The 23,381-nt window shown below is 43.5% G+C and overlaps 10 protein-coding genes across 10 annotated transcripts; 6 read left to right on the top strand and 4 right to left on the bottom strand.

Annotated features, from left to right (window-relative positions):
* Positions 1–1,053: 1,053 nt before the first annotated feature.
* FA14DRAFT_177690 (uncharacterized protein) lies at positions 1,054–3,444 on the top strand (the record flags this gene model as incomplete). Its single annotated transcript, XM_025500757.1, has 1 exon — positions 1,054–3,444. The coding sequence occupies one exon, from the start codon at positions 1,054–1,056 to the stop codon at positions 3,442–3,444; it is 2,391 nt and encodes a 796-aa protein (XP_025358717.1).
* A 502-nt stretch (positions 3,445–3,946) lies between these two features.
* FA14DRAFT_118658 (DUF858-domain-containing protein) lies at positions 3,947–4,999 on the bottom strand (the record flags this gene model as incomplete). The annotated part of the gene is made up of 1 exon (XM_025496307.1): positions 3,947–4,999. One exon carries the CDS (start codon positions 4,997–4,999, stop codon positions 3,947–3,949), a length of 1,053 nt encoding a protein of 350 aa, XP_025358716.1.
* Positions 5,000–5,210: 211 nt separating this feature from the next.
* Positions 5,211–6,744, top strand: FA14DRAFT_131823 (NAD(P)-binding protein). The gene is made up of 2 exons (XM_025496939.1): positions 5,211–6,578; positions 6,643–6,744. Exons 1-2 carry the CDS (start codon positions 5,440–5,442, stop codon positions 6,689–6,691), a joined length of 1,188 nt encoding a protein of 395 aa, XP_025358715.1. The 5' UTR covers positions 5,211–5,439; the 3' UTR covers positions 6,692–6,744.
* Positions 6,732–11,124, bottom strand: FA14DRAFT_143473 (DNA repair protein; the record flags this gene model as incomplete). The annotated part of the gene is made up of 6 exons (XM_025497211.1): positions 10,849–11,124; positions 10,370–10,782; positions 9,153–9,757; positions 8,223–9,092; positions 7,796–8,168; positions 6,732–7,360 (listed from the first exon to the last, which is right to left on the bottom strand). Exons 1-6 carry the CDS (start codon positions 10,977–10,979, stop codon positions 6,732–6,734), a joined length of 3,021 nt encoding a protein of 1,006 aa, XP_025358714.1. The 5' UTR covers positions 10,980–11,124.
* A 702-nt stretch (positions 11,125–11,826) lies between these two features.
* FA14DRAFT_153733 (uncharacterized protein) lies at positions 11,827–12,735 on the top strand (the record flags this gene model as incomplete). Its single annotated transcript, XM_025497618.1, has 1 exon — positions 11,827–12,735. The coding sequence occupies one exon, from the start codon at positions 11,827–11,829 to the stop codon at positions 12,733–12,735; it is 909 nt and encodes a 302-aa protein (XP_025358713.1).
* FA14DRAFT_131817 (putative glycine cleavage system H protein, mitochondrial precursor) lies at positions 12,668–13,733 on the bottom strand. The gene is made up of 2 exons (XM_025496938.1): positions 13,248–13,733; positions 12,668–13,181 (listed from the first exon to the last, which is right to left on the bottom strand). Exons 1-2 carry the CDS (start codon positions 13,525–13,527, stop codon positions 12,958–12,960), a joined length of 504 nt encoding a protein of 167 aa, XP_025358712.1. The 5' UTR covers positions 13,528–13,733; the 3' UTR covers positions 12,668–12,957.
* A 227-nt stretch (positions 13,734–13,960) lies between these two features.
* FA14DRAFT_153731 (adenylate kinase 1) lies at positions 13,961–15,025 on the top strand (the record flags this gene model as incomplete). The annotated part of the gene is made up of 4 exons (XM_025497617.1): positions 13,961–14,006; positions 14,082–14,484; positions 14,546–14,883; positions 14,952–15,025. The coding sequence occupies 4 exons, from the start codon at positions 13,961–13,963 to the stop codon at positions 15,023–15,025; spliced, it is 861 nt and encodes a 286-aa protein (XP_025358711.1).
* A 153-nt stretch (positions 15,026–15,178) lies between these two features.
* FA14DRAFT_26712 (uncharacterized protein) lies at positions 15,179–16,275 on the top strand. Its single transcript, XM_025502097.1, has 3 exons — positions 15,179–15,548; positions 15,616–15,847; positions 15,960–16,275. Exons 1-3 carry the CDS (start codon positions 15,270–15,272, stop codon positions 15,989–15,991), a joined length of 543 nt encoding a protein of 180 aa, XP_025358710.1. The 5' UTR covers positions 15,179–15,269; the 3' UTR covers positions 15,992–16,275.
* Positions 16,276–19,195: 2,920 nt separating this feature from the next.
* FA14DRAFT_143465 (uncharacterized protein) lies at positions 19,196–21,331 on the top strand (the record flags this gene model as incomplete). The annotated part of the gene is made up of 2 exons (XM_025497210.1): positions 19,196–19,481; positions 20,286–21,331. The coding sequence occupies 2 exons, from the start codon at positions 19,196–19,198 to the stop codon at positions 21,329–21,331; spliced, it is 1,332 nt and encodes a 443-aa protein (XP_025358709.1).
* A 1,244-nt stretch (positions 21,332–22,575) lies between these two features.
* Positions 22,576–23,112, bottom strand: FA14DRAFT_115984 (uncharacterized protein; the record flags this gene model as incomplete). The annotated part of the gene is made up of 1 exon (XM_025496145.1): positions 22,576–23,112. A coding segment is annotated over one exon (537 nt), but the record flags the coding sequence as incomplete, so codon positions are not given.
* Positions 23,113–23,381: the final 269 nt, after the last annotated feature.

Here is a 23,381-nt window from a genome sequence, read left to right as displayed (position 1 = left end):
GCCGTTTTTAGCATGTGTAATGAAGTCAAGCTCAGCCTCTTTCCGATCACGCACAATAGCCTGTGTCATGCTTCCGGCAGAGAATGAAGGCACTTTAGCACACTTGTGAAAAAAGTATTATTGGCCATACTTCCAGAAATACTTCAACAGGTTGCTTGCTTCACATTCTACTTGGTCATCAACTTCTTTGCTCAGCCGTCCATTGTTACCAATTTCCTTCCCTTCATCACTCTTTTTTTACGACCAACCTGTTACGATATCTTGTTCTGACTCTTCATTGAAGTTGGAAACAAATTCACGTATACGCCACCCTTTATCAGCTTTCAACTTTTCTCGCCTTCGTGGTAGGGATAAACACTGCCGGACTTGCGATCCGGTTTGTTGACATCTTTGCATCTCGAATTGTCAACTCGACCTTGAATCATCCGACAAATCTCTTTTTGTTGTATCAACACCTTGTCACTGGACAGCTTCTGTCATCACTCTTTCATCAATTCAAGCACCGCCGCTTGCTTAGTGTCGATCCGAAGAAGAAATACGTCACATTCGCACTGGTCCCACTGAATTATACGCCGGCACACATTGTTGTTGTCTCTATATTGTCAAATCACTAACTTCTACAGAGTGTCATTAACGTTTTAATCAACGTTTGGGCCTGTTGATTAGTGTTTTGACTTGTGCGTAAGGGGAAACAAGGAATGATACAGAGGCAATATACGCTCAGCAAGCATAGCTTCTGATTAAGGAGCTTCGATAACCTTATTCCACCTCCAAAGTTGCCCAGAGCACAAAAGCACGACCTGGGGCTATCGGTCATTTATACTGTTGCGAACATTTAGGAGGTCTGTGCCTGCCTAATCTTCATTCAACGCAAGTTCTTCATTTCAACATATTTTACACACTCCTATCGTCAGAGAAGATTTCTCTCCTCGCCACTCGTACCTTGTTCCTCAGTTGGAGGTAGAGCCTCTTCAATCGCCTCGACTCGATCCAAGAAGGAACGATAGATTCACATCTGACGTTTCTCCTCAGATCTTACGCCCAAAATACAGCATGGCAGTTGCACTAGCTGCTGCGCACAAGGTGGCAGCTCGATCACTTCGAAATAATGAAACAGCAAGAAAGCAGGATATAAAATCTGGCTCGATCAAACATGAGAATGAAGAAAAGTCTCTCAAAGATGTTGAGATTGGCTCAAATCACATTCCCAACCAGGCCGACCAGATCTCTCAATCCATTTCTTCAACATCCAAATCAGACGGGCAGAAACGGTCGACTCGATCTTCCACTTCTGCAGCCACTGTAGCGGATTCGACGAACGAGAATACTGAGCCTGAGGTGAAAAAGGAACAATCTGCGTCAATCAGGCCAGAGCAAAAGATCGAAGATCAACACACCCTTTCGACTAATGATGAGCAGACAAAGCAACCACAATCATCCCCACCTCCACGCCGTCGAGAATCAACCAGAACTCGCAAACCGTCAAGCAGACTACTACCATCTCCATCTCCACCACCACAGCGAAGTAGTGGAACCAAGAAGACTTCGGTACCATTAACCAACGCCCCATCATCAGATAGAATCAGTGTCCTAGCTAGCGGTCTTCCGGCAATCGGCGATAGTAGTACAGATTCGGTCATGAGCGAGCTAGTATCTGGTCCTGGAAAGCGCAAACGTCGTCCAAGCACGATGACCAGACCGCCTTCAACAATCACAAAAGGGGAAGACGTCGAGGATGATGCAATTACACTTCCTGTATCCAAGAGCAAGGGCCGCACTTCAACAAAGAGCACGAGCCCAGAAGAGAAGGAAGTTGAACGCATCAGCAATGTATCACAAAAGCCAAAGTCGATTCAAAAGAAGACAAAGGGTGAACCTGGTCATATTCAAAAGATCAAGCTGAGCAGGCCAAGCACAAGCACGATTTCTGAATCTGACACTATGGAAGCAAGTCAATTGCTGCCTGCTGATACCACGACTCAAGATGACGCATACGACTCTGATGGTGGCTTCCAAAGCATTCCGATTGCATCTAATTCAAAGATGTCACGTAAATCCATCTCGAAAGCGCCCGCAGAAATGACAGTGGATCTCATGCGATCATTTTCCGCAGCTTCAGCCGCTGGTTCCGAACCTCCTCCACTGATTTCGCGAAGAGGCGGATTGAAAGGTAGCATCACACTTCATCGACAAAGCAGCAAACCATCCAGCTATGGTCATCATCAAACCCAGCCAAATTCGCACAAATGGTCATGGGATCGAGCAGGAGTTAATGTGCCATATTTGCGTTTCAAGCTGGACAATCTTCCGTCAAAGGTTGAGGATGAAGAGAGCAGCGCTGCAGAAGAGGAAGATGATTTCCATGTTGCAATGCTCAATAATGACAACTTTGATGCGATGAGTGATGCTGATGAAGATGAGCCTAGAGCAACGACAGCATCGACAAAGAGCAGCCCACGCGCATTCAAAAGTCATGACAGTAGCGATATTGACGATACGCCCGCTACTACTCCTCAAAGTCCACGATCGACATGCGATGGACATGAGAGAAGGTGCAGTCAGGATAGAACGATTGCTCGAACCAGTCAAGAAGTGGAAGAACCAAAAGGTAGAAGTCGAACAGTGACTCGGGATGCCGTCTTTGCTCACGCCTTGGAGCCGTCCGCCAATCGACCGCATACTCATGCAGGAGCATTGACGCTTTCGCTGCCGTATGATGAGATGACAAATCCCAACGATGACGATTCAGGCGCCAAAGAAGCTCTTTTGGTCACCGAAAGTGTCATTAAAGCGGAAGATGTAGACGCTCACCCCTCACACGACGAAGCTGATGTCGGAGGTGTGGCATCGGAATTACTTGGTCCCGCAGGCTCTTTGGATGTTCAACGTCAAATGCTCTCAAGCCCCAACCCAAGCAGTGCTTTCGTCAGTCCTCTAATGTCAAACGTTCAATTGGTCAAAAGCGAGCCCACTCCTCTGGCTCTTCCGCCTTCATACGCTGATGGGGCTCGTAATGAAAAGTCCAAATTGAGCAAATCTACTCGCTTTGATTCAGCAAGCTCTTCTGATATTGAAGAAGATGACGACGATGGGGAAAACGGATACAGTCAAATTCCTATGGCATTCGGTCCACCGGAGAGTGTTTGTTTGTCGGAACTAGACAGAGCATGGGAGCAAGGCGAATATCTACTTCGAGCTAGAAAGTTGGCCAATACCTCCTTCGAGATTGCTGATGAAGATGTTCGGGGTCCCATCAAAGACACGAGCAGCGGTAAGCGTACATCTGACATGCAAGACGAAGAAGATCAGGTGGAAGATGAAAGTCAAAGAAAGAAGACACGAACGCCAGTCAAGCAGACCAAGGGCGTATCAAAAGCGTCACCAACGACCAACACTCGTTCCACTCGTCGCAACACTCGGAGATCTAGCGGCGTACGCTCCTAGACTTTGAAGAGAAACAAAATCATTGAATATACATCGTCTTATATCAAATGATCACCACTCAAGATAACCACCACTTAAAACTTACAGTCAAATTAATGTTTTTTCCAAAGCACATATTGTTAATTACGCAAAAAATTGGGTTCTTGTTCTGGTTCAGTATACTACACAACTCCTCAAATAAGAAGTTCGTTCTCACAAATAAAGGGAATTCACAAACGAAAAATTTCTTTTGTTTTTACAACCCATCTTCACCTCTTTTCTCACTTTTTATTAAATGACCATCTGTCATTGCCATGTACTTATAGTTACCCTAATCACCCGCAAATAAGCTTTGAATCATAAACTGAAGTTTTTCACATTGTCACAGGAAAGTGTTTGTCATATTGAAGAAGGAGGACCACGGCGATGAGCGCCTCAAATATCAGTAAAAGTGGTGGTGGTGGGCTGTTGGAAATGCTCGAAAATAATACATATATCGGGGATAAAAGAGTTGCTGCAAAGATTAGGTTGAAGATGGAATACGCAAACACCATATTTGTACCGGTAATAATTCTTCTGGTAAACCGAGTTGTAATTGCGTCTTGACGACTTCTAATCCTGCTTGACGGAAAACACGTTCGTATGCGTTTGGCGTTCGAGTGATTGAATGATCTTGATCATCATACCAAACTTCTTCAGATCCATCTTCGGTTGCACGTAAAACGTTTTCTTTCACTACGATAATTCCTGATCCGTCTAAAATTGCATTTGTTGAAGATTCTTTGTTTGATGTTGTTGGCTTTCGTAGACATGCTTTTGCTCTCTCTAAAAATGCAATCAAATCTTTATCTGATAAATGTTGCAAACACCATTGACCCCAAATGACATCGTATTCGATTGGCTCTTGTTTTGAAACAGCTTCAAGTGCTCCGGGCGAGCTGGTTGCATCTTCTCCTTCGTCTCCAATCGATAGTGTGGGTTCATAGAGTGATTCCGTTGAACCCGCTTGTAGTTTGACTCTCTTTGTTGATAATTTCGAATTTGAAGAGATGGAAGACGAGTAAGGTTTAGCAGGATCAAAAGCTTGCAGAGTGCTCAAACGAAAATGAACTGCTTTCCGAGCCTTGAAAGCTGTCTTGCTTGGAGGTAAGTTCATACTTGGCCAAGAAGAAGATTGTTTCTTTGCCGCATCAAGAAATGATTCAACAGGTTCAACGATATGAACGATATCTACCAATCTACTCAATACATCTCTCGTCACCCTTCCAACGCCCGCTCCACAATCCAATGCTCGTGTTACCGCTCTTCCTGGCCCTCCACGTTCTTTGATTCTCTCTGCTAACCAATTCGAGACTGCATTATCTGAAGAGGATGAAGCAGAGGCAGGTGCGATTGCTGAAAGTCTTGGTAGCATTTCCAACAAAAACGTTCTTGAACCTTGTGCATCAACGATTGGCAACGTTCCATTTCCAAAACCTCCTAAAACACCATCTACCGTAGCAGGAACGCTTTGCCAGTAGTTTACACCTCTTTCCACATCTGGATTTCGATGGAATGTTGGAACAAATGTTGTCATTTTTGGTGATTGTGATTGATTAAGGAAAGAAGTGTCAATCAACAGCATTCACGCGAAGAAGACTAAATATTCAAAATTTGGAGGATTTCACTACTGATTATATAATCACATTGCCTTCGAATGTATGCTCACTGCACAAGTCATGACCTCGCTCGAGTACCATTTAATATTGTTGTTATCTTTCTTGCCTCTGTCCAATCAGTCAGAATTACTCATTGATTTCTTATATTCTTTTTCTTGTCTAGATTTCCATATCCCCCCTCTCGTTGAAGAACTTTCTCACCTTGATCCTTTAGCTTAAAGTTGTTCTTCTTACGCGTTCCTGGCCCGAAAAGAGAGAGCATTCACACTCCCACTTTAATCGGATTATGTATGCGGGGAGGACAACTCCACAAAAGAAGTAACTTTCTTTACCATCATCCACATCAATCTCGGAAAAGATGTACTGGCTAAACGAACTTCTATCGCTACTCAATGTATCACCGGCCTCTCGACTATGGATCGAACGGTCTGCATCGCTGTTTGCAATCTTGTTGCCGATTCCAGTCATTTTCGCATTCATGAAATGGAAAAGACCACGTCAAACAATCTTACCTCCTTACCGCGAAAGAGTCTTGATCTTAGGTGCATCTTCAGGTGTTGGACGTGAACTGGCTTTGGCTTATGCAAATCGTGGTTGTCGTCAATTGGTAATCGTTGGTAGACGTGAAAAGGAATTACAAATAGTTGCGGTAGAATGTGATGAAGAACGTAAGAAAGGAGAAGAATGGGACATGAGTGATGAAGCACCAGGATATGAAAACGTCAAATCAAAGAAAACAGTTGCTATCACAGCAGATTGTTCAAATGCGGAAGATATCGTTCGAATCAGAGAAGAATGCAGAAAAGCTTTCGAAGGAATCGATACTGTTCACATTTGCTTTGGCGTTTCGGCTTTGAGACCTTTATTAGGAATACCAGGTGTTGACCCAATTCGACCGATGAAACGTGCTGATCTGCTGCCCAACCTGCCACAAAGCTCAAAAACCAATGCCGCAGAAGCCGATGTTGCTGGTATACTTGTGACACAAGAGGCAACCAGACGGATCAATGAAGTCAACATAACGGGAACATCAATGGTTCTTTCGGCATTCTTACCTTTCTTGCAAATGACATCACCTTCTCCTTCTATTCATCTTCTTTCAAGTGCTGCAGCTGTGATTCCGGCGCCTACAAGACCACTTTATGGCGCATCAAAAGCTGCTCAATTGATCTTATTCCAAGCCACTGCGATCGAAGCAGCAGCACAAGCAAAACATTCACGTAAAGAAGGATCATTGCAAAAACGAGCACATGTTCGATTTTACGCTTCTGTTCCAGGAACAATTCTGTCCAATTTTAGAGCAAGTGCAGTCGATGGTTCGCCAGATGAAATTTCCGCGTTTGATAGCAGTTGGAACGTTAAAGGAGGTGGAAAGAGTGATGCAATCTTGCCCAAACATTTAGCACAACATGTTATCCTAGCTGTCGATCAATACAAAGAAGGAACAGACGAGATCCCTTTCAAGTATTGGGCTGCAAGAAGAGCATTCCCTTTTGCGTGAGTAGAGATGCGTATCAAACGAATACCGTCGCTGAACTGACACCTTGCCTCCTTTCTCCAGACCTGGTCTATTGGCACGCATGGCTAGTAAGAAGTACGCATACAATTAAAGTAATATAATGTACATGAAATATGATACAGCATTGATAATCAAATCTTGATGGAATATGGTGCGCCAAATCTACGCTGGATACTCTTGTTCACCTCTTCACGAACTCCATCTAGAGTATCCCACCATTTCTGCTTGGTAGAATTTTCCTCTACCTTCCACTCTATCCTTCGCAATAATCCTGTCCAGCACGTCAGCACTGCATGCACCCTTTCGAGACCATCAACAGGTGCATCACACGATGCTTTTCTAGTGTTCAAACCCTCTAAACATTCGATCAAGAACTTTTTGAATCGATCAACATCCCTTTCGCGAGGTCCCGAATGAGCAAACCTCTCGACCCAAGCAGTGATCAATTCACAAATTTCTTGGGTAGTTGATTTACCCTTTATTGCAATTTGCGAATTGATCTTATGAGATTTACGAATCGCACGTAATTGGTTCGCCTCTTCCGATTCTTCTGGAACGGCAATCTTTCTTTGCGCTATCCTTTGTTGAGCATAAGTCAAATCATCTGCATGTCTACCCATTTTGAATCGTGCTTTTTTACCTGCGACCAAAGTGGATTGTTGATCAAGTGTTTCCCTTTGCACATCAAGAGGTAAAGCAGAAAATACATCTGGATCAATTTCCAACTCAATCAATTCTTCTCTTGTCACTTTTCTAGGGTCTATTTTGAAGACAGGCTGTACACTCGGACCAGGGCTTGATCTTGAGATAACACCAAATCTGACACGATTAGCAGGCATGATCGGTGGTAAAGGAGCATTGCTATTAAGGATTGCTTTCGCATTTGCATCTTCGTGATTTTTAGCACGCAAACCCAGAACGTCCAAATAAGCTTGTTTCTTTCTGGGTGATTCAGAAATGCTTCTTTTGGATAAACGATCATCGCTCTTTACTCTTTCCAAAGAATTTGCAAGTGTTGCAGCCATGTTTGAAGAACCTCCAGCTGCCCCTTGAAATTGTCGAAGAATCTCTTCACGTACTTCAACCGGTAATTCCGATAACACTTTTGGATCTACTTGTGACCACGTTGGCTCTTCCCAAGCTTGTCTTGCATTTGCACGTTTTTGTGATCCACTCGGTGTTGACGGAGCTGAACTGATTGTACCCTTCTTCATTTTTGCTTTCTTTGTTGGCGTCATTGAAGCTGCACGCATTCGCTCGAATGGGTCAATCATTCGCTGCTTCTTGGGAGTAGCTGTGACAGATGATGCTGGGCTATCTGTTGGAGAAGCACCCCTCTCCTTATCAGGCTTGGTGGCAGGCTCTTCTGCTGGCTTTGTTGAATTGGCATTATTTGCCTGCTTGTTCAAAATCTGATCTCGAATAGCCTCTGGCAGTGCCGATAACACGCTTTGGTCAAGCTGTGAAATAGGTGGAATGACAAATTGCGTACCAGCAGGCATAGCTTGCACTTTGGGCGCAGGATCTTCCGGTTCATCTCGAATGTCTTTGTGATCATCAAAGGATTCCTCTTCTTCCACTTCAGGCAAGTCATCTTGGGCCGTGTTTGTTACGACAGGGACATCCTTCTCCGGTGGCTTTTCTTGCTTCTTGAAATTCAGCATCGATTGGCCTGCATCTCTTTTGGCCGGCGTATGAATCATATCCTTTGGCTCGAGCTTTTGCAGGCTTACACCCATTCCACGTAAATGATCAGGCTTCACTTTCAAGGCAGAGATCAATTTCCATGCGGTGTTAAAGATGATGTCGCTATCATCTGTTAGTCGAGGGAGCGGTGTACTTCGATTGAATGAATCGCAAATGCCATGTCCCAAGAACTTTGGCGCTTCTACTGGAGCATCTTTACTGCGAACCATGAGTGAAACACAACATATCTTGCCCACCAAGTTGATCGCTTTCAATCGATTAGATACTTCTGCGCTCAATCGGCGAATGAAGTCCTTCACTTCATCCTCAGTGGTAAATCGAATGGCATAATTGACGCTTGCACCGCAACTTTGTCTCGGCTTGACAGATTCCAATTTATCACGTTCTTTACCATGTAGCTTTTCCCATAAAGTCACTCCATGCTTATCGCCGAACAGAGCGACAAATCTTGATTTTGATGCTTTGTCCTTTAGCTCACCGACGTTACACGTTCCAAAAATATCCTTGCATTTGTTTCGAATGCTCCAACCTACACCGTGAAGGTCATCGATGTCCAATTTTTGAACGAATTCGGAAACTTCATCATCTCCAAGCTGAAAAGATCCTCCAGGTTTTGCTTTTCGAGTTGCAAGTCTGGCAAGCAAGATATTCGAGCCAATCCCTATACTTGCTTCACAGCCGGTCTGCTTTCGAATCTCATCACGTAATGCTTCTGCCAATTGTTTTTCTTCTGTCCAGCTAGCACCTTGACTGCTTTGATGATCTTTGTAGGATGTCATAAGAGTCTTTCGATCTGCTTCCTCTGTTTGAATATTGTTGCGCATCTCATCAAGCAAAAAGCTTACATCGATCAAAGCTTCATCAATACTCACAGCTTCGATCGCATCAGCATGTGTGAGCAAGAGGGTATAGAATTTGATGGCGATGTCATTGTAAGCCGTAAAATCGTAAGGTATCGTGGCAATCGAAGGACAATACCTTCTAGCTTGACCTAAACTCATTCCATTCCGAATACCAAAACCACGTGCGACGTAATTGCAAGATGCGATTTCGGATGTACTTGAATTTCCCGGCGTTTCAGAATCGGCATGACAGACGACAACTGCTCGATTTTGTAAATTTGGTCGGTTGCGTAAACCAACACTGACAAAGAATGCATCAAAATCGATATGAAAGATGACACGTTCCATTCCTACAGGCAAATCAACGCTTCCTTCTTCCCTTTTTGCTTCTCTCAACGCTTGACCAACCATTTCACGCATTTCACTTTTCCATGTGCTCAAATGGTGCAATCGACTTTTGGTAAAATAGCCTTGTAAGAAACTATCACTCGTTGCTGTATTACGCTCTCGCCAAGAAGGTGAGGCCATCAATTGAGCAGCTTTTGAATTCGAGGGTCGAGAGGAATACGGATGATTGACGTTGCGCAAGCCGGCAGCAACAGCAAGTGCTTCAGTGGGAGGATCTGTGCCGAGGTAGGGAAAGATCTTTTCGTTTGATCTGTCATCTTTTGTCGGCGTGACAGGATTGACTGTTGTTGTTGCCTCTTCAACAATTTTCGGAAGTGTGGAGTCTTCAAGGTGCTCTTCCTCGTTGTCCAGCCTCTCATTCAGTATGGGCGCGTCTTCCCATTCTTCATCTTCTGCAGTCATTTGGATAGAAGGTGGTAACATGTCGGAGTCTCTTTGTGAGTTGATGCGCTGTGGGTCAAGAGTCATCTCGGCTTTGTCATTCGCCTCATACTCCAGTATGACTTCGTCTTGCATCTCTTCAACAGCCTCATTCTTATCATCGTGTGCTATTGGTGCAACATTGGCACCAGCATCTTGCACTTCATCCCTGGCATTGTCCTCTTTAGTCGGTACTTGTTCATTGGCTGAGACAGTAGCTGGTTTCGCATCATCTTTCCGCGCCCAGCCTCCCAATGTTCTTTGACGACTAGACTTCCCCCAGGGACCGACGCCATTCTCGATCCCAGCACCAGAGCCAGATTGTGCATATGCTCTCAGCTCATTTGCAGTATCTCCAAGCTGAACCTTTCCCGCCGTACGCCAATCACTACGAGCTGCAGCCGCTCTTGCATCTTCAAGCTTCTTCTTCGCATTTTCAGCTTGAATCAAAGCCTCCTTCTGTCCAACGATAGATTGTGCGCCCAAAGCACCTGCATTCATTGCACCAGTAGAATCTTCGCTACAACGAAAATCTCTCCAATCCAGCCTTTTACCTTGTGCGATTGATTCGGTAATCCATTCAGGTCGAACGACTCTATAATCTTTAAATTCGATTCGTTTTTTGGCTGTTAAGTTTGACGCAATTATGTGGGTAACGGTAGATTTTGTATCCAAATAAGGCATCAATTCACCTCCGTGTAAATGAATCAACCTTCGAAGTTCGCCATAAGGTGGATTTGTATGACCGTTAATGTATATGTTTGCGCCTGTGAATAAGATTTGATATTGATGTTTTGATGTGGTGCTTGAGCCATTTGCACTTGCTTCTTCTGCTCGTCTTTTGGCAACCAATTCATCATCTGACATGGACATTTCTTGTACCTTTAATTTTAGTCGTTTGTTTTTCATATAATCTCGAAAGCCTCCAAACGTGTTTGGCTTGTATGCTTCACTGGCCATGTATTCTTGTTTTTTGATGTGTCCATCATTAGATTGATCCATTTCAGCATGAGCACTGCCTTCCCCATCTTCATCCTGTATGGTGAAATTGCCATCTTGTAATGGATCCGGTCCGAATGGAGTCGGTTCAAAGTCATTTCGATAGTCTTCTTCCTTCTCTTCTTCTTCTCCAGCTTTTCGTTTTTTCTTCCCGGTCAAATAGTACTTCACTGTTGGCGTCAAACGATCGGCTTGAGCAGCCAGCTCTTTTGCGAATTCTTCGTCCAATTCATCATCCTCATAAGAAGGCTTTGAACGATGAGAAGTGCTCGGCTTTCCCTCTTTTGGTGGCATTGTGTATGAGCTGCTCCTCCATCAAAGCAGTTTCACGTCATAGTATTCTGTTCATTTGATCGCTTACAATCATCCGACATTGCATTTCGAATGTGATGGTATCAGTTTGTAATGCTCAGCTTTAGCTCCAATCATTCTAAAATATGGAGGTGTTCGCGTACATAAGCAATGCAAGAGTCTGGTACAATTCATTCGGTGCCTTATCGGCTCAATTGATTGCCCGACGCAAGCCATGCTTACGCCTGCCGCGTTAGGTTCCTGGCTGATACATTAACTCAATGATTAAAATTTGCATTTGTGCGGGCGAGGCGGTTGATGTGGAAATCTACGCTGCATCGAGCACTGCACTGCACTGCATTATCATCTTTATTTTTTGACAGGACAAGTTACTCCCTTTAGCGGGCTTGGCTCAGGAAATGCGCTCCACTTTTCCCGCTTGAAGGGCGCGCATTAAAAGCTTCCCTTGTCATCCGCTCAAAGGAAGGGGAGCAACGATATCAAGGAAGAATCCAATCCTCTTGAGCATTCACCATCATCCCGCTGAGATACTATCATCATGCAATCTACAACAAATGCTCCTCCTTCAAGGATAGTGAAACGATATGAACCCAGTTCGAGCACATGGAGAGATTTACCAAAGATTGGTGGATCACGTTGGGGTTTCGTTGGATTGATTGCAGGAATTGCACTTGTAGTGTTGATAGCTTTGATTATTGCAATTTGTTGTTGCGTAAAGAGAAGTAGAAACAAGAAACGCATGCGTAGGGCAGCAGTTGGTGGTGATTTAGGAACATATCATCCACCTCCAACATTTGGAAGAAATGCAAGTGCCGCTCATAGAGCTCAATTCGCACCCGTTAGAGGAGATGATTATGATAATGACGCTTTTGCTTCAAGTCCACGGAATAGTATATCATATGGAGATTCAGCTTATCACAAACGCGGACCTTCGGATTACGAAGACGGAATGGCAATGAATGAGATGAATAACAATAATCGTTATTATCGCGGCTCTGAAGGTTTCCGACAGGACTATAATCATCCTAGTGCCGGTCACTCAGAAGGATACGTCAGCTCTTACGGAGGATATGACTACAGTTATGGAGGCGGACAAGAACGATTTGCAGAACCACAATACGATCAAAGTTACGGAGGATACGGACAAGACCAAAGTCAATATTCTGCCAATTATGGCGGTATGCCCTCTCATGCTTCTCATGCATCTCAATTGTCTTATGATCAATATGGAAACGCTTATAATGCACCTCCTTCCCGTTCACACTCCGCTGCTCCTTCTCATATGCATGCTGGAAGTGCATCGTATAATCATGGTGGTGTCGCTCCTACATCTTATGAGAGTAATGCAGGCGAATCAGTACCTCCTGCTTATATCGATTATGGAAATCATCCTCAACAGAGCATGTCACCTCCGCCAAAAGGTCGCATCCCTGGCGCAGACATTTAAAAAAAGAACTTTTTGGGACATTTTATCAATCGGATTTTTCGGGCTTTTTCTCAAGTGTATCACTTTTTTCTTTGTTTCTTGTATCATACCCTAGTCCTTTGTTTGCATTCAATCTATTATTTCGTACAACGGATTTCGATCTGGCAGTTGAAGGCGATGTGATCGAATTGAAATTACATAGATATGTTCCAGATGAAGAAAAGAAAAGAAGACTGTCATTGATCAAGCATCCTCTGTCAATTTCGTGTATGCTTCTTCATCGAGTAATTCCTCAAATTCGGCAGGATTGTTTAGCTTGATTCTGCATAACCATCCTTTCTCTTCTGGGGATTTGTTCAACAATCCAGGTTCTTCACCAAGTTGACTGTTCACACTTTCAACTTGGCCAGTAACGGGAGAATAAATATCGGAAGCAGCTTTTACAGATTCGACTGCACCGATTTGTTCTGTGTGTTTGGAGAGAAAGTGATCAGATCTTGCACATCATTAACAAGCTTTGTGCATATACTCACCTCCTTGTTGAACTTCTGAACCTTCTTTTGGCAATTCAACATAAACAACATCTCCTAGACTCTTTTGAGCGTAATCCGTAATCCCGATCAAACCTGTTGAATTTTCATCATCGAATTTTACCCATTCATGTTCGGCTGTATAACGAATTGAAGTCTTTTGAACGATTGAAGAAGAAGCAAAAGAACGTTGAAGCGGGATTGCTGCGATTCTTGGTGCTTGAACACCACGGCAGATAGAGCGTGTGATGATAGGTTGAGCAGAGCGTAGAGGGGCCAACATTGTGATCGATATGTTAGAGGGAGATGATGATGGAAACTAGCCATAGAATGCTCCTCTTGTTCAATCTTCTCCATGCTGTTTTTTGCAATTGTGCACGCACGCGCCCTTTTTCTTCTCGCTACAACGTCCGCGTTACCCGTCGTCCAAAGTGCGCAGAGCCCAGCCTAGAGTCTTTCTTCACTGTAGAGTAGGTAGCTGGCACACACGCGCGAAGATAGAGCCGTTCGATTGTTTGTTTTACAGTGCTTTAATCCTCCACTCTTATTTTTTCACTCTGTGTGAGCATCCGGAAGATCCGAAACAGGCGGCAAAAGCAGCAACACTTACGCCCTACGCGTGAGTGTTTTGAATGAGGTTTAAGAAGATCAGATCTTCGCAACACGTTCACCTTTCTTATCATCATCATATCCCTTTCATTAGCATACATCACAATATGGCAACTAGTACAACAGCAGGAACACCTGCCGCTCCTGATCCATGTATGTTGAATTGAACAGCAAGCTGAAATCACGACCCTTGTTTACTGACAAACCTCCCTTCCCGCTCACTTGTAGCAATCGTTGGAAAGAAGCCCGATCAAAGCAGTGGATCATACGAATTATCCTATTTGAAAGGCTTAGTCGCACAATTACAACAAAAGATTGGTGAATTGGAAAAGAATGCATCTTCTGCCGTTTCATCTTTATCACCTACCGGTCAAACACAAGGCGTTCGTATGATCTTGATCGGTCCACCAGGCGCAGGTAAAGGTACTCAAGCTCCAAGAATTTTGGAAAAGTTTAATAATTGCATGTGTCATTTGGCAACAGGTGATATGTTACGTGAACAAGTTTCTCAAGGTACAGAATTGGGTAAACAAGCCAAGAAAATCATGGACCAAGGTGGTTTGGTTAGCGATGAGATCATGATTGGTATGATTAAAGATCAATTGGAATCCAACAAGAAGTGCAGTGGAGGGTGAGTAGGACAGTGGTAACTCTACGAGATTCTGGAACTAATCCGCCTCTTTCTTCTACAGATTCATCCTTGATGGTTTCCCACGTACTACTCCTCAAGCTGAAAAGTTGGACGATATGTTAAAGAGCAAGAACCAAAAATTAGACCATGCCGTCGAATTAAAGATTAACGATCAATTATTGATCTCACGTATTACCGGTCGTTTGATTCATCCTGGCAGTGGACGTAGTTACCATAAAGAATTCAGTCCACCAAAGAAGCCAATGAAGGATGACATTACCGGAGAACCACTCATCCAACGATCGGACGATAACGCAGAAACACTCAAAAAGCGTCTTTCAACGTATCATGCTCAAACAGCCGCTGTGACCGATTACTACCGCAAACAAGGAATTTGGTGTAAGTGCATATAGATGTTGAATTTCATCTGGGACCAAATTGACCTTTTTTTTCTTTCCTTCTTCCAGCGCCTGTTGATGCATCTCAAGCTCCAGATATCGTCTGGAAATCCATTGGGGCCATCTTTGCCAAATCTAGTTAAAAAGAAAGAGAAAGTTGCCTGCCCGCCCAAAAAAGCCACTTAGACTATGCCCTGGTATACGTACACTGGAAGTACATTGATACAATACACTATCACAAATGAATATGATGAATAAACTATGAAAAGAAGTGCGTTGTTTCGAGCGGGATGACATTAATTTGAGTCGTATAGTCAGTCCTTGTCTGTCATCAGCAAGGCTTGAGTGTGAAGGAGGTCTTCAAAATTTGTTACAATATTAATAAGCATGCTACTTAGTCTCAGTCGCAAGGGTGTTGACTTCATCTTTGCTTATCGCCATCATCTCCCTATGCACAAGCGGTTTGTATCTATGTCGAATGTTCAACGAATCTTACTTTCATCCGATAAGTATTCTCCCATGTCTGCCCCGCATGGCCTGGCAGCATTACGATGGGCATCATTAGCAGCCAACATTGATGCTGACGAAGTGGAGGAACGACTACGAAAAGGCGGTTGGGATCCACAATGGCGATTTGGGATGTACAAACAAGCCCATTATCATAGCGTGAGTGGTGTTTGCGAGATCTTATTAATTGGGATGCTTACCTCTCCCTCTCTGTGTGCCTGGATAGACAACGCATGAGTTGTTGGTAGTGATCAAGGGACATGCAACGATACAACTTGGAGGGACGGATGAACGTGCTCATCCTCGCAATCGATCAAGCGAACAGACGACAGAGAATGTCGAGTTGAGAGAAGGCGATGTGCTGCTTTTACCCGCGGGCTATACACATAGAGCAGTAGAATCTCATTCTGGCTTCACGATGATAGGGTCATATCCTCAAGCAGCAGAGCATTGGGACAGTGAGTAAAAAGAGAATGAGAAAAAAAGGCTGGACCCGGTACTAACTTCTCTTTTTTTTTCGCAAAAGTGCGTTTTCCAAATGTAATGGGATGTCCGCATGATGTGGAAAAGATTTCAAAACTGATCAAAGAAGCGCCACGTAAAGGATTATTTGAAGGAAAAAGTCCGGAAAAGCTGTTAAGCGATGACGACACTGCTGCTGCTGCTGCTGCTGCTGCTGCTGCTGCTAATAAAGGTGATGTTGACACAGCTTGGTTGGATCTGTAGCATTGATGGCCCCCCATATTCCCACGGCAACAAATTAACAACAAAAGATGATGATGGTATTGTACTTACTCCTGTGCATTGATGCCAAGTCAAGTCACACACGATCTTGCATTTTTGAGAAACGGACGCGCAAAATGAGCGCCAAGCGGGGCATCTGATCGGAAGTCTGCTCTATTTTTGCCGCTTGCACACCAGGATGCACACTTTCAAGAGCGGCTAAAGGATGGCTAATTTTTGCTCATCTTTCAAGGACAAGCATAATCAAGATTAGCAGAATCCTGCAGCATGATATTTCCCAGGAGCATTTATGAGCTAAATTGATTGTCATCGTCATCTAGCATGTATTGATGCATACATCTGTCCAAAGTGAGCTGCTCACTTTGCCATTGAGTATATACTTACGCCTATCTCGATTCAATCGATCGATCAGATACGATCGAACTTCATGTCCTTTGCACTATTTGCCTAATACAAATGCCGTCGGAGTCAAGTGAACTTTGTGGCTGATATCCCGCCGCCTTCCCATAATGAAAGTGGCAAAGAGAGAGGGAGAAAGACACGTTTGTTTCCATGAAATTTGCTATGAGGAGCTGGGCTGATGAAGCGATGCCAAGCATGAATAGCATACTCCGCTCTGAATCCAGCCATTTGTGATCTTACAAGAAATGACGTGCGCGGTATCTTTATAAAAAGTGTTTTCGGTCCGTTACGGAAGAAAAAGGTATATCATTTACCACCCCCATATGCTCTACTGCATTTGAGTAAAGAGAGATGCATACATACAAGTCTTTGCATCAACAATCATGCTTACCTTTCAGATATTATCAAATCAAAAACACTTGGCAAAACAAACGCCGAAAAAGTTGTAGAGAAAGAGGCGGTGGTGATACATTATGTGAGAAGGTTGTTGATGAAAAGAAAAGAGCGTTCTACATGAAATACACACACACACAAAGGGCGTTCAAGTTTGCATTAATGCATTTCCTTACGAACAAAGGGAAAACCCGAATCCTCCTCATAAGTCCGCATGTGACCAAGTAATGAGCGGGGCGTTAAAATTGAAAAAAAGAAAAGGAAAGGAAAAAAAGGCTCCGTAAGTATTCGCAATTGATACGTTTTCCCCGCCTCCCCAATAAAAAAATGCCTCTCTTCTGATGCATTGGCTGTGTTGTGTGTGCTTAAACATCGCATTGTTTTTCAGCCCATCGATTTGTAAGATGACTGAGCACCTTTTTTATGAACAGCCATTTACCCCACTCGGCTCTCCATCAAAGATAGGCCGCTTGAATTGGATTTGTCCGTCTTTGACCGGCCAATAATTGGTGGGGACCACAATCAAAGAATTGCACTATTGACTTTCATCATATAAAGAGGGCGAGTTTTATTCAATTTCACTACCACCATCCCCTCACTTTTGATCAAAATCAATTTTGAGCAAGACCTTGCCTACACAAAACCAAACAAAACACTTTTCTTCCCCAATCGACTAAGGAAATTATTCAACTTTCAGCAACAGATGCTTCGTAGTAATTGGTGGCAAGCGAAAACTTATGCGAACTCAAATTCAAGACATCATTGAACAAATTCATCATCACCAACAAGATATGTCAATTAGTCCTTTGATCGGAGCAACAATCTTATTCACAATCGCAGAAGATCTTCAAGTATCAGCAACCGTTTGTGAGGTGAGTAGTAGAGATGGTGCACACAATTGACAGAGAGACTGACAGAGTATCCTTTCTCGTTGACAATGACAAAGGTCACCAAAGATGTAAGTCACAGTTCTGAGATGATCATGCACTCCTAGCACACATGATTGACACAATCACTTTCTCTTGCAGTTTCCACCGTGTGTTGTATGCTGTTTACCTTCAGGACAAAGAGTGGGTACAAATGTGACTTCTTTCGAAAACCACTTGCTGACCCCTTCTTCCCACAGTTCCATCTTCGTATCTCGCAAATTGACTTTGTTGTCGGTCAAAAATGTTAAATCGCAAGCATTATCGTCAAGCATTCAAATGATTCATTGAATTCAACCAAAAAAAATAGCAATTTCCTTTCTCACTTTCCGTCAAGATCATCTCACATCATCATTTCAGGACATCGTCAACGGGGCTAGGGCTGTAGTATTTTCTGGATTGGGACTTCTCCACTTTTGTCACCTCATCTTTTCTCTTTCAGAACGATTTATCCATCGTAAGCACATTTTTTGTCGGCATCTCATTCGGTCTTGCTAGAATAGCAAATCTTTTTTGTTATTCTACAGACCGCTTTGTACACTATGCATTGACGCAATTTATTCTCATTCAAACCTTGTTTTCGGGTAGGAGTGTGTGATGGTGTTGATCGATCGCCGTTAAACTGAGTTTGAATATGATGGGCGTATGTATGTACAGTACAGTACATGCTCTCTTCTGCTCAGCGCGCGCTACGCCTGTGATTGAATTTGTTTGTGCACAGACAAAAAGTGCATTTACTCAACAAACACAATTTACCTCCTATTGAGTAGGGGGAGGAGCGGGAAAAATGGAAAGATTAAATGGCATGCAACAGTCATCATTAACTACTCCCAACTTTCTGCAAAAAGGCGTTCACTTCCGCAACCAATAAACCTTCTCTCGCCACAAACTAATAATTTGCCTTTTTCTTACGGCGTCTAATTAGAATGACGGAGTTGAACTGAAAACAAAAACAAAACAAGAAAAAACCGAAAAATGTGCGCCTATAAACATCATGAAAGACCCAAAAGGGATAGCTCTCCTTCTGCCATTATTACAAGAAATCAAAAAAGAAATCCTGCTTTGGTTTCTATAAACGATCAAGCCTTTGGATCAAATGCAGGAACAAGTACACCAAACAAAGAAAGAGCAAAAGATAGATTAGGAAAAATGCGCGATACACCTTCTCCTTCAGGTCAATTTAGTCCAACACTCGATCCAATAGACGGTACAAAGAGTCACGATAGAGCTTTACGAAAGTATGCACGTCGTCAACATCGTGTTCATCATGATCATCATCATTATCATCTAAATGGTACCCAGTCGCCTAGGTCCCATAGCTTCTCGCACCATTCAAACGGCATGATTCGAAATCATTCTTATCAAGCACATCATGGATCTCCGTTTGCAAATCCAAATGAACAGCTCGGCAGACACTTTCTATCAAAGAACAATCTATCCCTGCAAAATTTGTCTTCTCTGGGCAGATTGGTTGATGATCGAACAGGATATCATGAGGATAAGCGGGTTTCCGATGAAGAATTGAATCGAATCGGAAAGCAAAAGAATGGCAAAGAGCTTCGCGAATACTATGAAAAGCTGAACGAAATACTTGACGGATGGCGTGAGGTCGATGAAATTCTCGATAGTAAGTTTCCCGAAGAAGTTATGCTTCGATTTGGTTCAGTAGAAGAAGTGGAACAATTCAACGGAAAAAGAAAGCGATTACCTTGGCTAGAAGGTGGAGTAGACAGTGAAGGTACAGAAAGCGGCTATCAAGAAGAAAGCGAAGAAAGTGATGATGAGATGCATCGTAAAATTGAAAGAAGTAGCTTTGCACGAGCAGCAAGCGCTTTGAGCGGTTGGTTTGGCGGAAATTCTGCAACTCCACCTAATCAAAAAGCAGGTCTCTATGGTGCTGGTCGTGATGAAGAACAGGCACTGTTGTCCAGCTCAGCTTCCAATACACCTTTACGTGAACCTGGACCTCCAACGTTCGCAAAGAAGTATGGTGCTACTGGTGCTTATCGCAATGCTGGCTCTGGCTTGACGACAATCGATGATGACATTGGCGCAGATACCGAAAGTATGCCCTCTTTGTCCGGCAAAGAGCTTGCTGGACGTATGAGCACTTCTCCTCCAAATGTTGGCAGCGTTCGTTCTGTAACGCCTTCTGGTCAAACGCCTCGTGCGCTGGAAAATGGAGCTGCTTCCTCTAAACTGGCAAAAAGCAATGGTCAGCCTCGAAAGAAGATGTATCGAAGAAGATCACAAGAGGATAGTGGTACTGCTTCTGACGATGAATTTGATGAAGATGATGATGAAGTAGGAATACAAGCTGGTAAATTGGATGCCAAGATTGCAGCTGAACATGAGGAACGTCAATCTAGAGCAAAGACTAGAGAGGTTGTTATCCCAGGCACAAATGGAGAGACCATCAAAGCTGATGAAGTGGAACGAAATCAAAGCACATCAACAGATCGTGAACGACAAAGTAAAGCAGCACAACTTGGAGGTGTTTCTGAACGTGATCGAATGCGATTATTGCAGCATGTCCCCGGCAGACAAGAACGTGAAGGGGAACGGGAGAAAGGTGTTCAATTTGCAATTAATATCAATTTGGCGGTCAATGTACTCTTATTGGCAGGAAAGGCGATCGCGGTCGTAAGTTCGAATTCCGTCTCGCTTATTGCTTCTTTGGTCGATTCAGCGTTGGATTTGCTATCAACTGTGATCATCTTTGGTACATCAAAAGCAATCTCTTACCGAAGCTTTCATACGTATTTCAAATACCCAGTCGGCAAGAAGCGTTTCGAGCCATTGGGCGTTGTTATTTTTGCCGTTTTGATGATCGCTTCTTTTTGTCAAGTGTTGGTAGAATCAATCGAACGTCTGTTTGCTGTCATGCGTACAGGAACAGAAGCACCAGGCGAATCAGCAGAATTGCCTTTGATTGGAATTGCATTTATGGTTTTGACAATTATTATCAAAGCTTTTATGTGGTTTATCTATCGTAAAAGTCATAGTTCCGGAGTTCGTGCAGTTGCGCAAGATGCAGAGAATGATGTCGTTTTCAATATCGCAAGTTTAATTTTCCCTGTCGTTGGCTCAAAACTAGGTTGGCCAGCATTGGATCCTATTGGTGGTGTTTGTTTATCGATTTATATCATTGCTGAATGGTTGGAAACATTAACGGAAACCGTTACAAAACTTTCAGGAGCCGTTGGATCATCACACGATATTTCAAGAGCTCTTTATTTAATTCTACGATTCCGTAGCGTAAACAGTGTCAGTGCTTTGGAAGTTTATCATGCAGGTGATGATATGATTGTTGAAGCGGATGTCGTCTTGCCTCACACAATGGCACTCAAAGAAGCTCATGATGCGGGAGAAGTCATCACCTATGGCATGGAACTCCTCAGCGGGATTGAAAGAAGCTATATACATCTTGACTACAACGCTCGGGGACAGGCAGGACATGTAGCACAACGAGGTTGATTTGCTGTTATTTTATGAAATCTTAATCATTCATTCTTTGTGATCGTCACGGAAGCGTGAAATAATGACGGCGAAATCCAAAGGCCGCACACAGCGCGTTAAGCCTACACCGCGCATGAACACTCTACATACATACCCTGGTTCATGTACGTTGTCTGTCACTCTCATCAACCAATGTATGATCTCTTCATACCTCGTCTGTCTATATAAGTGTACCAAACCAGACTCAGAGCCACTTTCTGTGTCACACATAGATTATGAATATCAACATGAAATTATTATACAGTGAATCGAAAAAAAGAAAGGTATTTCTATCAGCCCAGCCTTCACTTTCTTTGTTCTTCATGATAGAACCATTCGCTTCCCATGCTCTCACGTCTTGCATCAGGACTGCCAATTGGCGCATTACGTGCAACACTTTCACGATTACGCATCGTTGGATGATGACCGGGCGTTCCGTATAAGCTCAAACCGTCATGGAATTCGCTCGAACCAGCAATCAAATCTGTACGGGATTGTGATGGTGTCAAGAAAGGTTCGTTTACCAACGGCGAATCACCCAAACTGATATTGGATTGATTGGGTATACGTGCATACGTGCTTGAGCGATGAACCGGTGCTGCATCCGCACTATCGTCTTCTTGTCGATGACCGTGCATACCGGCAATCGTCGTATTCATCATCTCTGAATCGTCTCCTGGATGATCGGTAAACGTTTGTCCGGGTACATGAGGTGAAGATGTTACAGGATAAGATTCCGTCAATCCGGTATGATGAATTGCGGATGATTGTGTATACGTTGCATCATATGAAGCATGTGTCGAAGGACCGGCAGGTGAATCAGATCGTAAAAGTCTACGATTCTCTTCCATCGGTGAACGAAGTTGGTCTGAACTTCCCGCTGTTCCATAAGAGCGCGAACGCGATCCTGGATTAATTCCTGATAGCAAAGGAGATCCACTGATACTTCTTTGACGTTTGTCCTCCTTGTACAATCGAGCTTTTTCATTGATTAGTCTTTGCGATTCCCAATATGCTCTTGCTTTCTCTCTTCTACGTACGCCTTGAGATTGATGTACTTTTAGTAAAGTACCGATCAAGATCAGTAAAGCTACGACGGCAACAATGATGATCACAGGATAAACCCAAATTTGATGTTTGTTTGCCGTAAAAATTGGCTGTACGGCGCATGTTCCGGTTGGATTATTGTTATCAGGCGTATTGGCAGTATAACTTTTATCTTGACAGAAATCTGTCATGCATTCCTTGTCTGCCGCGCATGCTGTTCCTGTAGACTTTCTTTGAAGACAAATGTTTGTTGGGGAATTGCAATATAATCCCTTCATACAATTGTCTCGACTGATAATACTTCCATAGGAAGAGTTGTCTGGCGTGAAAACTGTATAGACCACATTGTCGTGTATGCAAGCTGCATTTAGGGTAGCGTTGACGGAAGTGCAAATGTTGTGTAAGCAACGTACGTTTGGTACAGAAGCAGACGTTGCACATTCATCGTCTCGGTTGAGTTGACATGCTCCTCCTAGTGCGATTTTATACATGCACAGGCTTCCTTCATCAGGACAGAATTGTTCTTCATCGCATTTCGGTGGCCATAGTGATCTTTCCACTGTACTGAATCCGAAAGGATAATCTTCTCGTCTACAGCCACGAGCTGCGCATTTGCTGGTTGTAGGATCACACCAAGCCAAATAACCACAATCTGTCATTAATTGATTGGATGCGGTCAACAAGAGACTGTTGCTCACATTGCAGACGCTACCCGTTTTGTCGAATGAATTGTCGCCTGAAGAAGTGTTATTGGATTGTGCTCGAGCTGCTTGTCCAAAGAATACCAACGTTAGAGCGCATACGAATGCGAATATCAAGTGAACGTCCAGTCGTTTACTAGGACGTGCATTTCTGGCACGATGACGATGAGCAGCCATCGTTGTTAATTCGTATATGACAATGAAGGTAGACAAGAGGAGAAGTCTTTTATTATTCTCAAGTCAGCCCATCAATCAATTTTGCATTCCGGCACAGCGTGCAT

Source organism: Meira miltonrushii (assembly GCF_003144205.1).
Source record: "Meira miltonrushii strain MCA 3882 unplaced genomic scaffold FA14scaffold_1, whole genome shotgun sequence".
In the NCBI taxonomy this organism is placed as follows: Eukaryota; Fungi; Basidiomycota; class Exobasidiomycetes; order Exobasidiales; family Brachybasidiaceae; genus Meira; species Meira miltonrushii.
The sequence above is the reverse complement of the archived record's forward strand: the minus strand, read 5'-3'. Positions and strand labels throughout refer to the sequence as shown.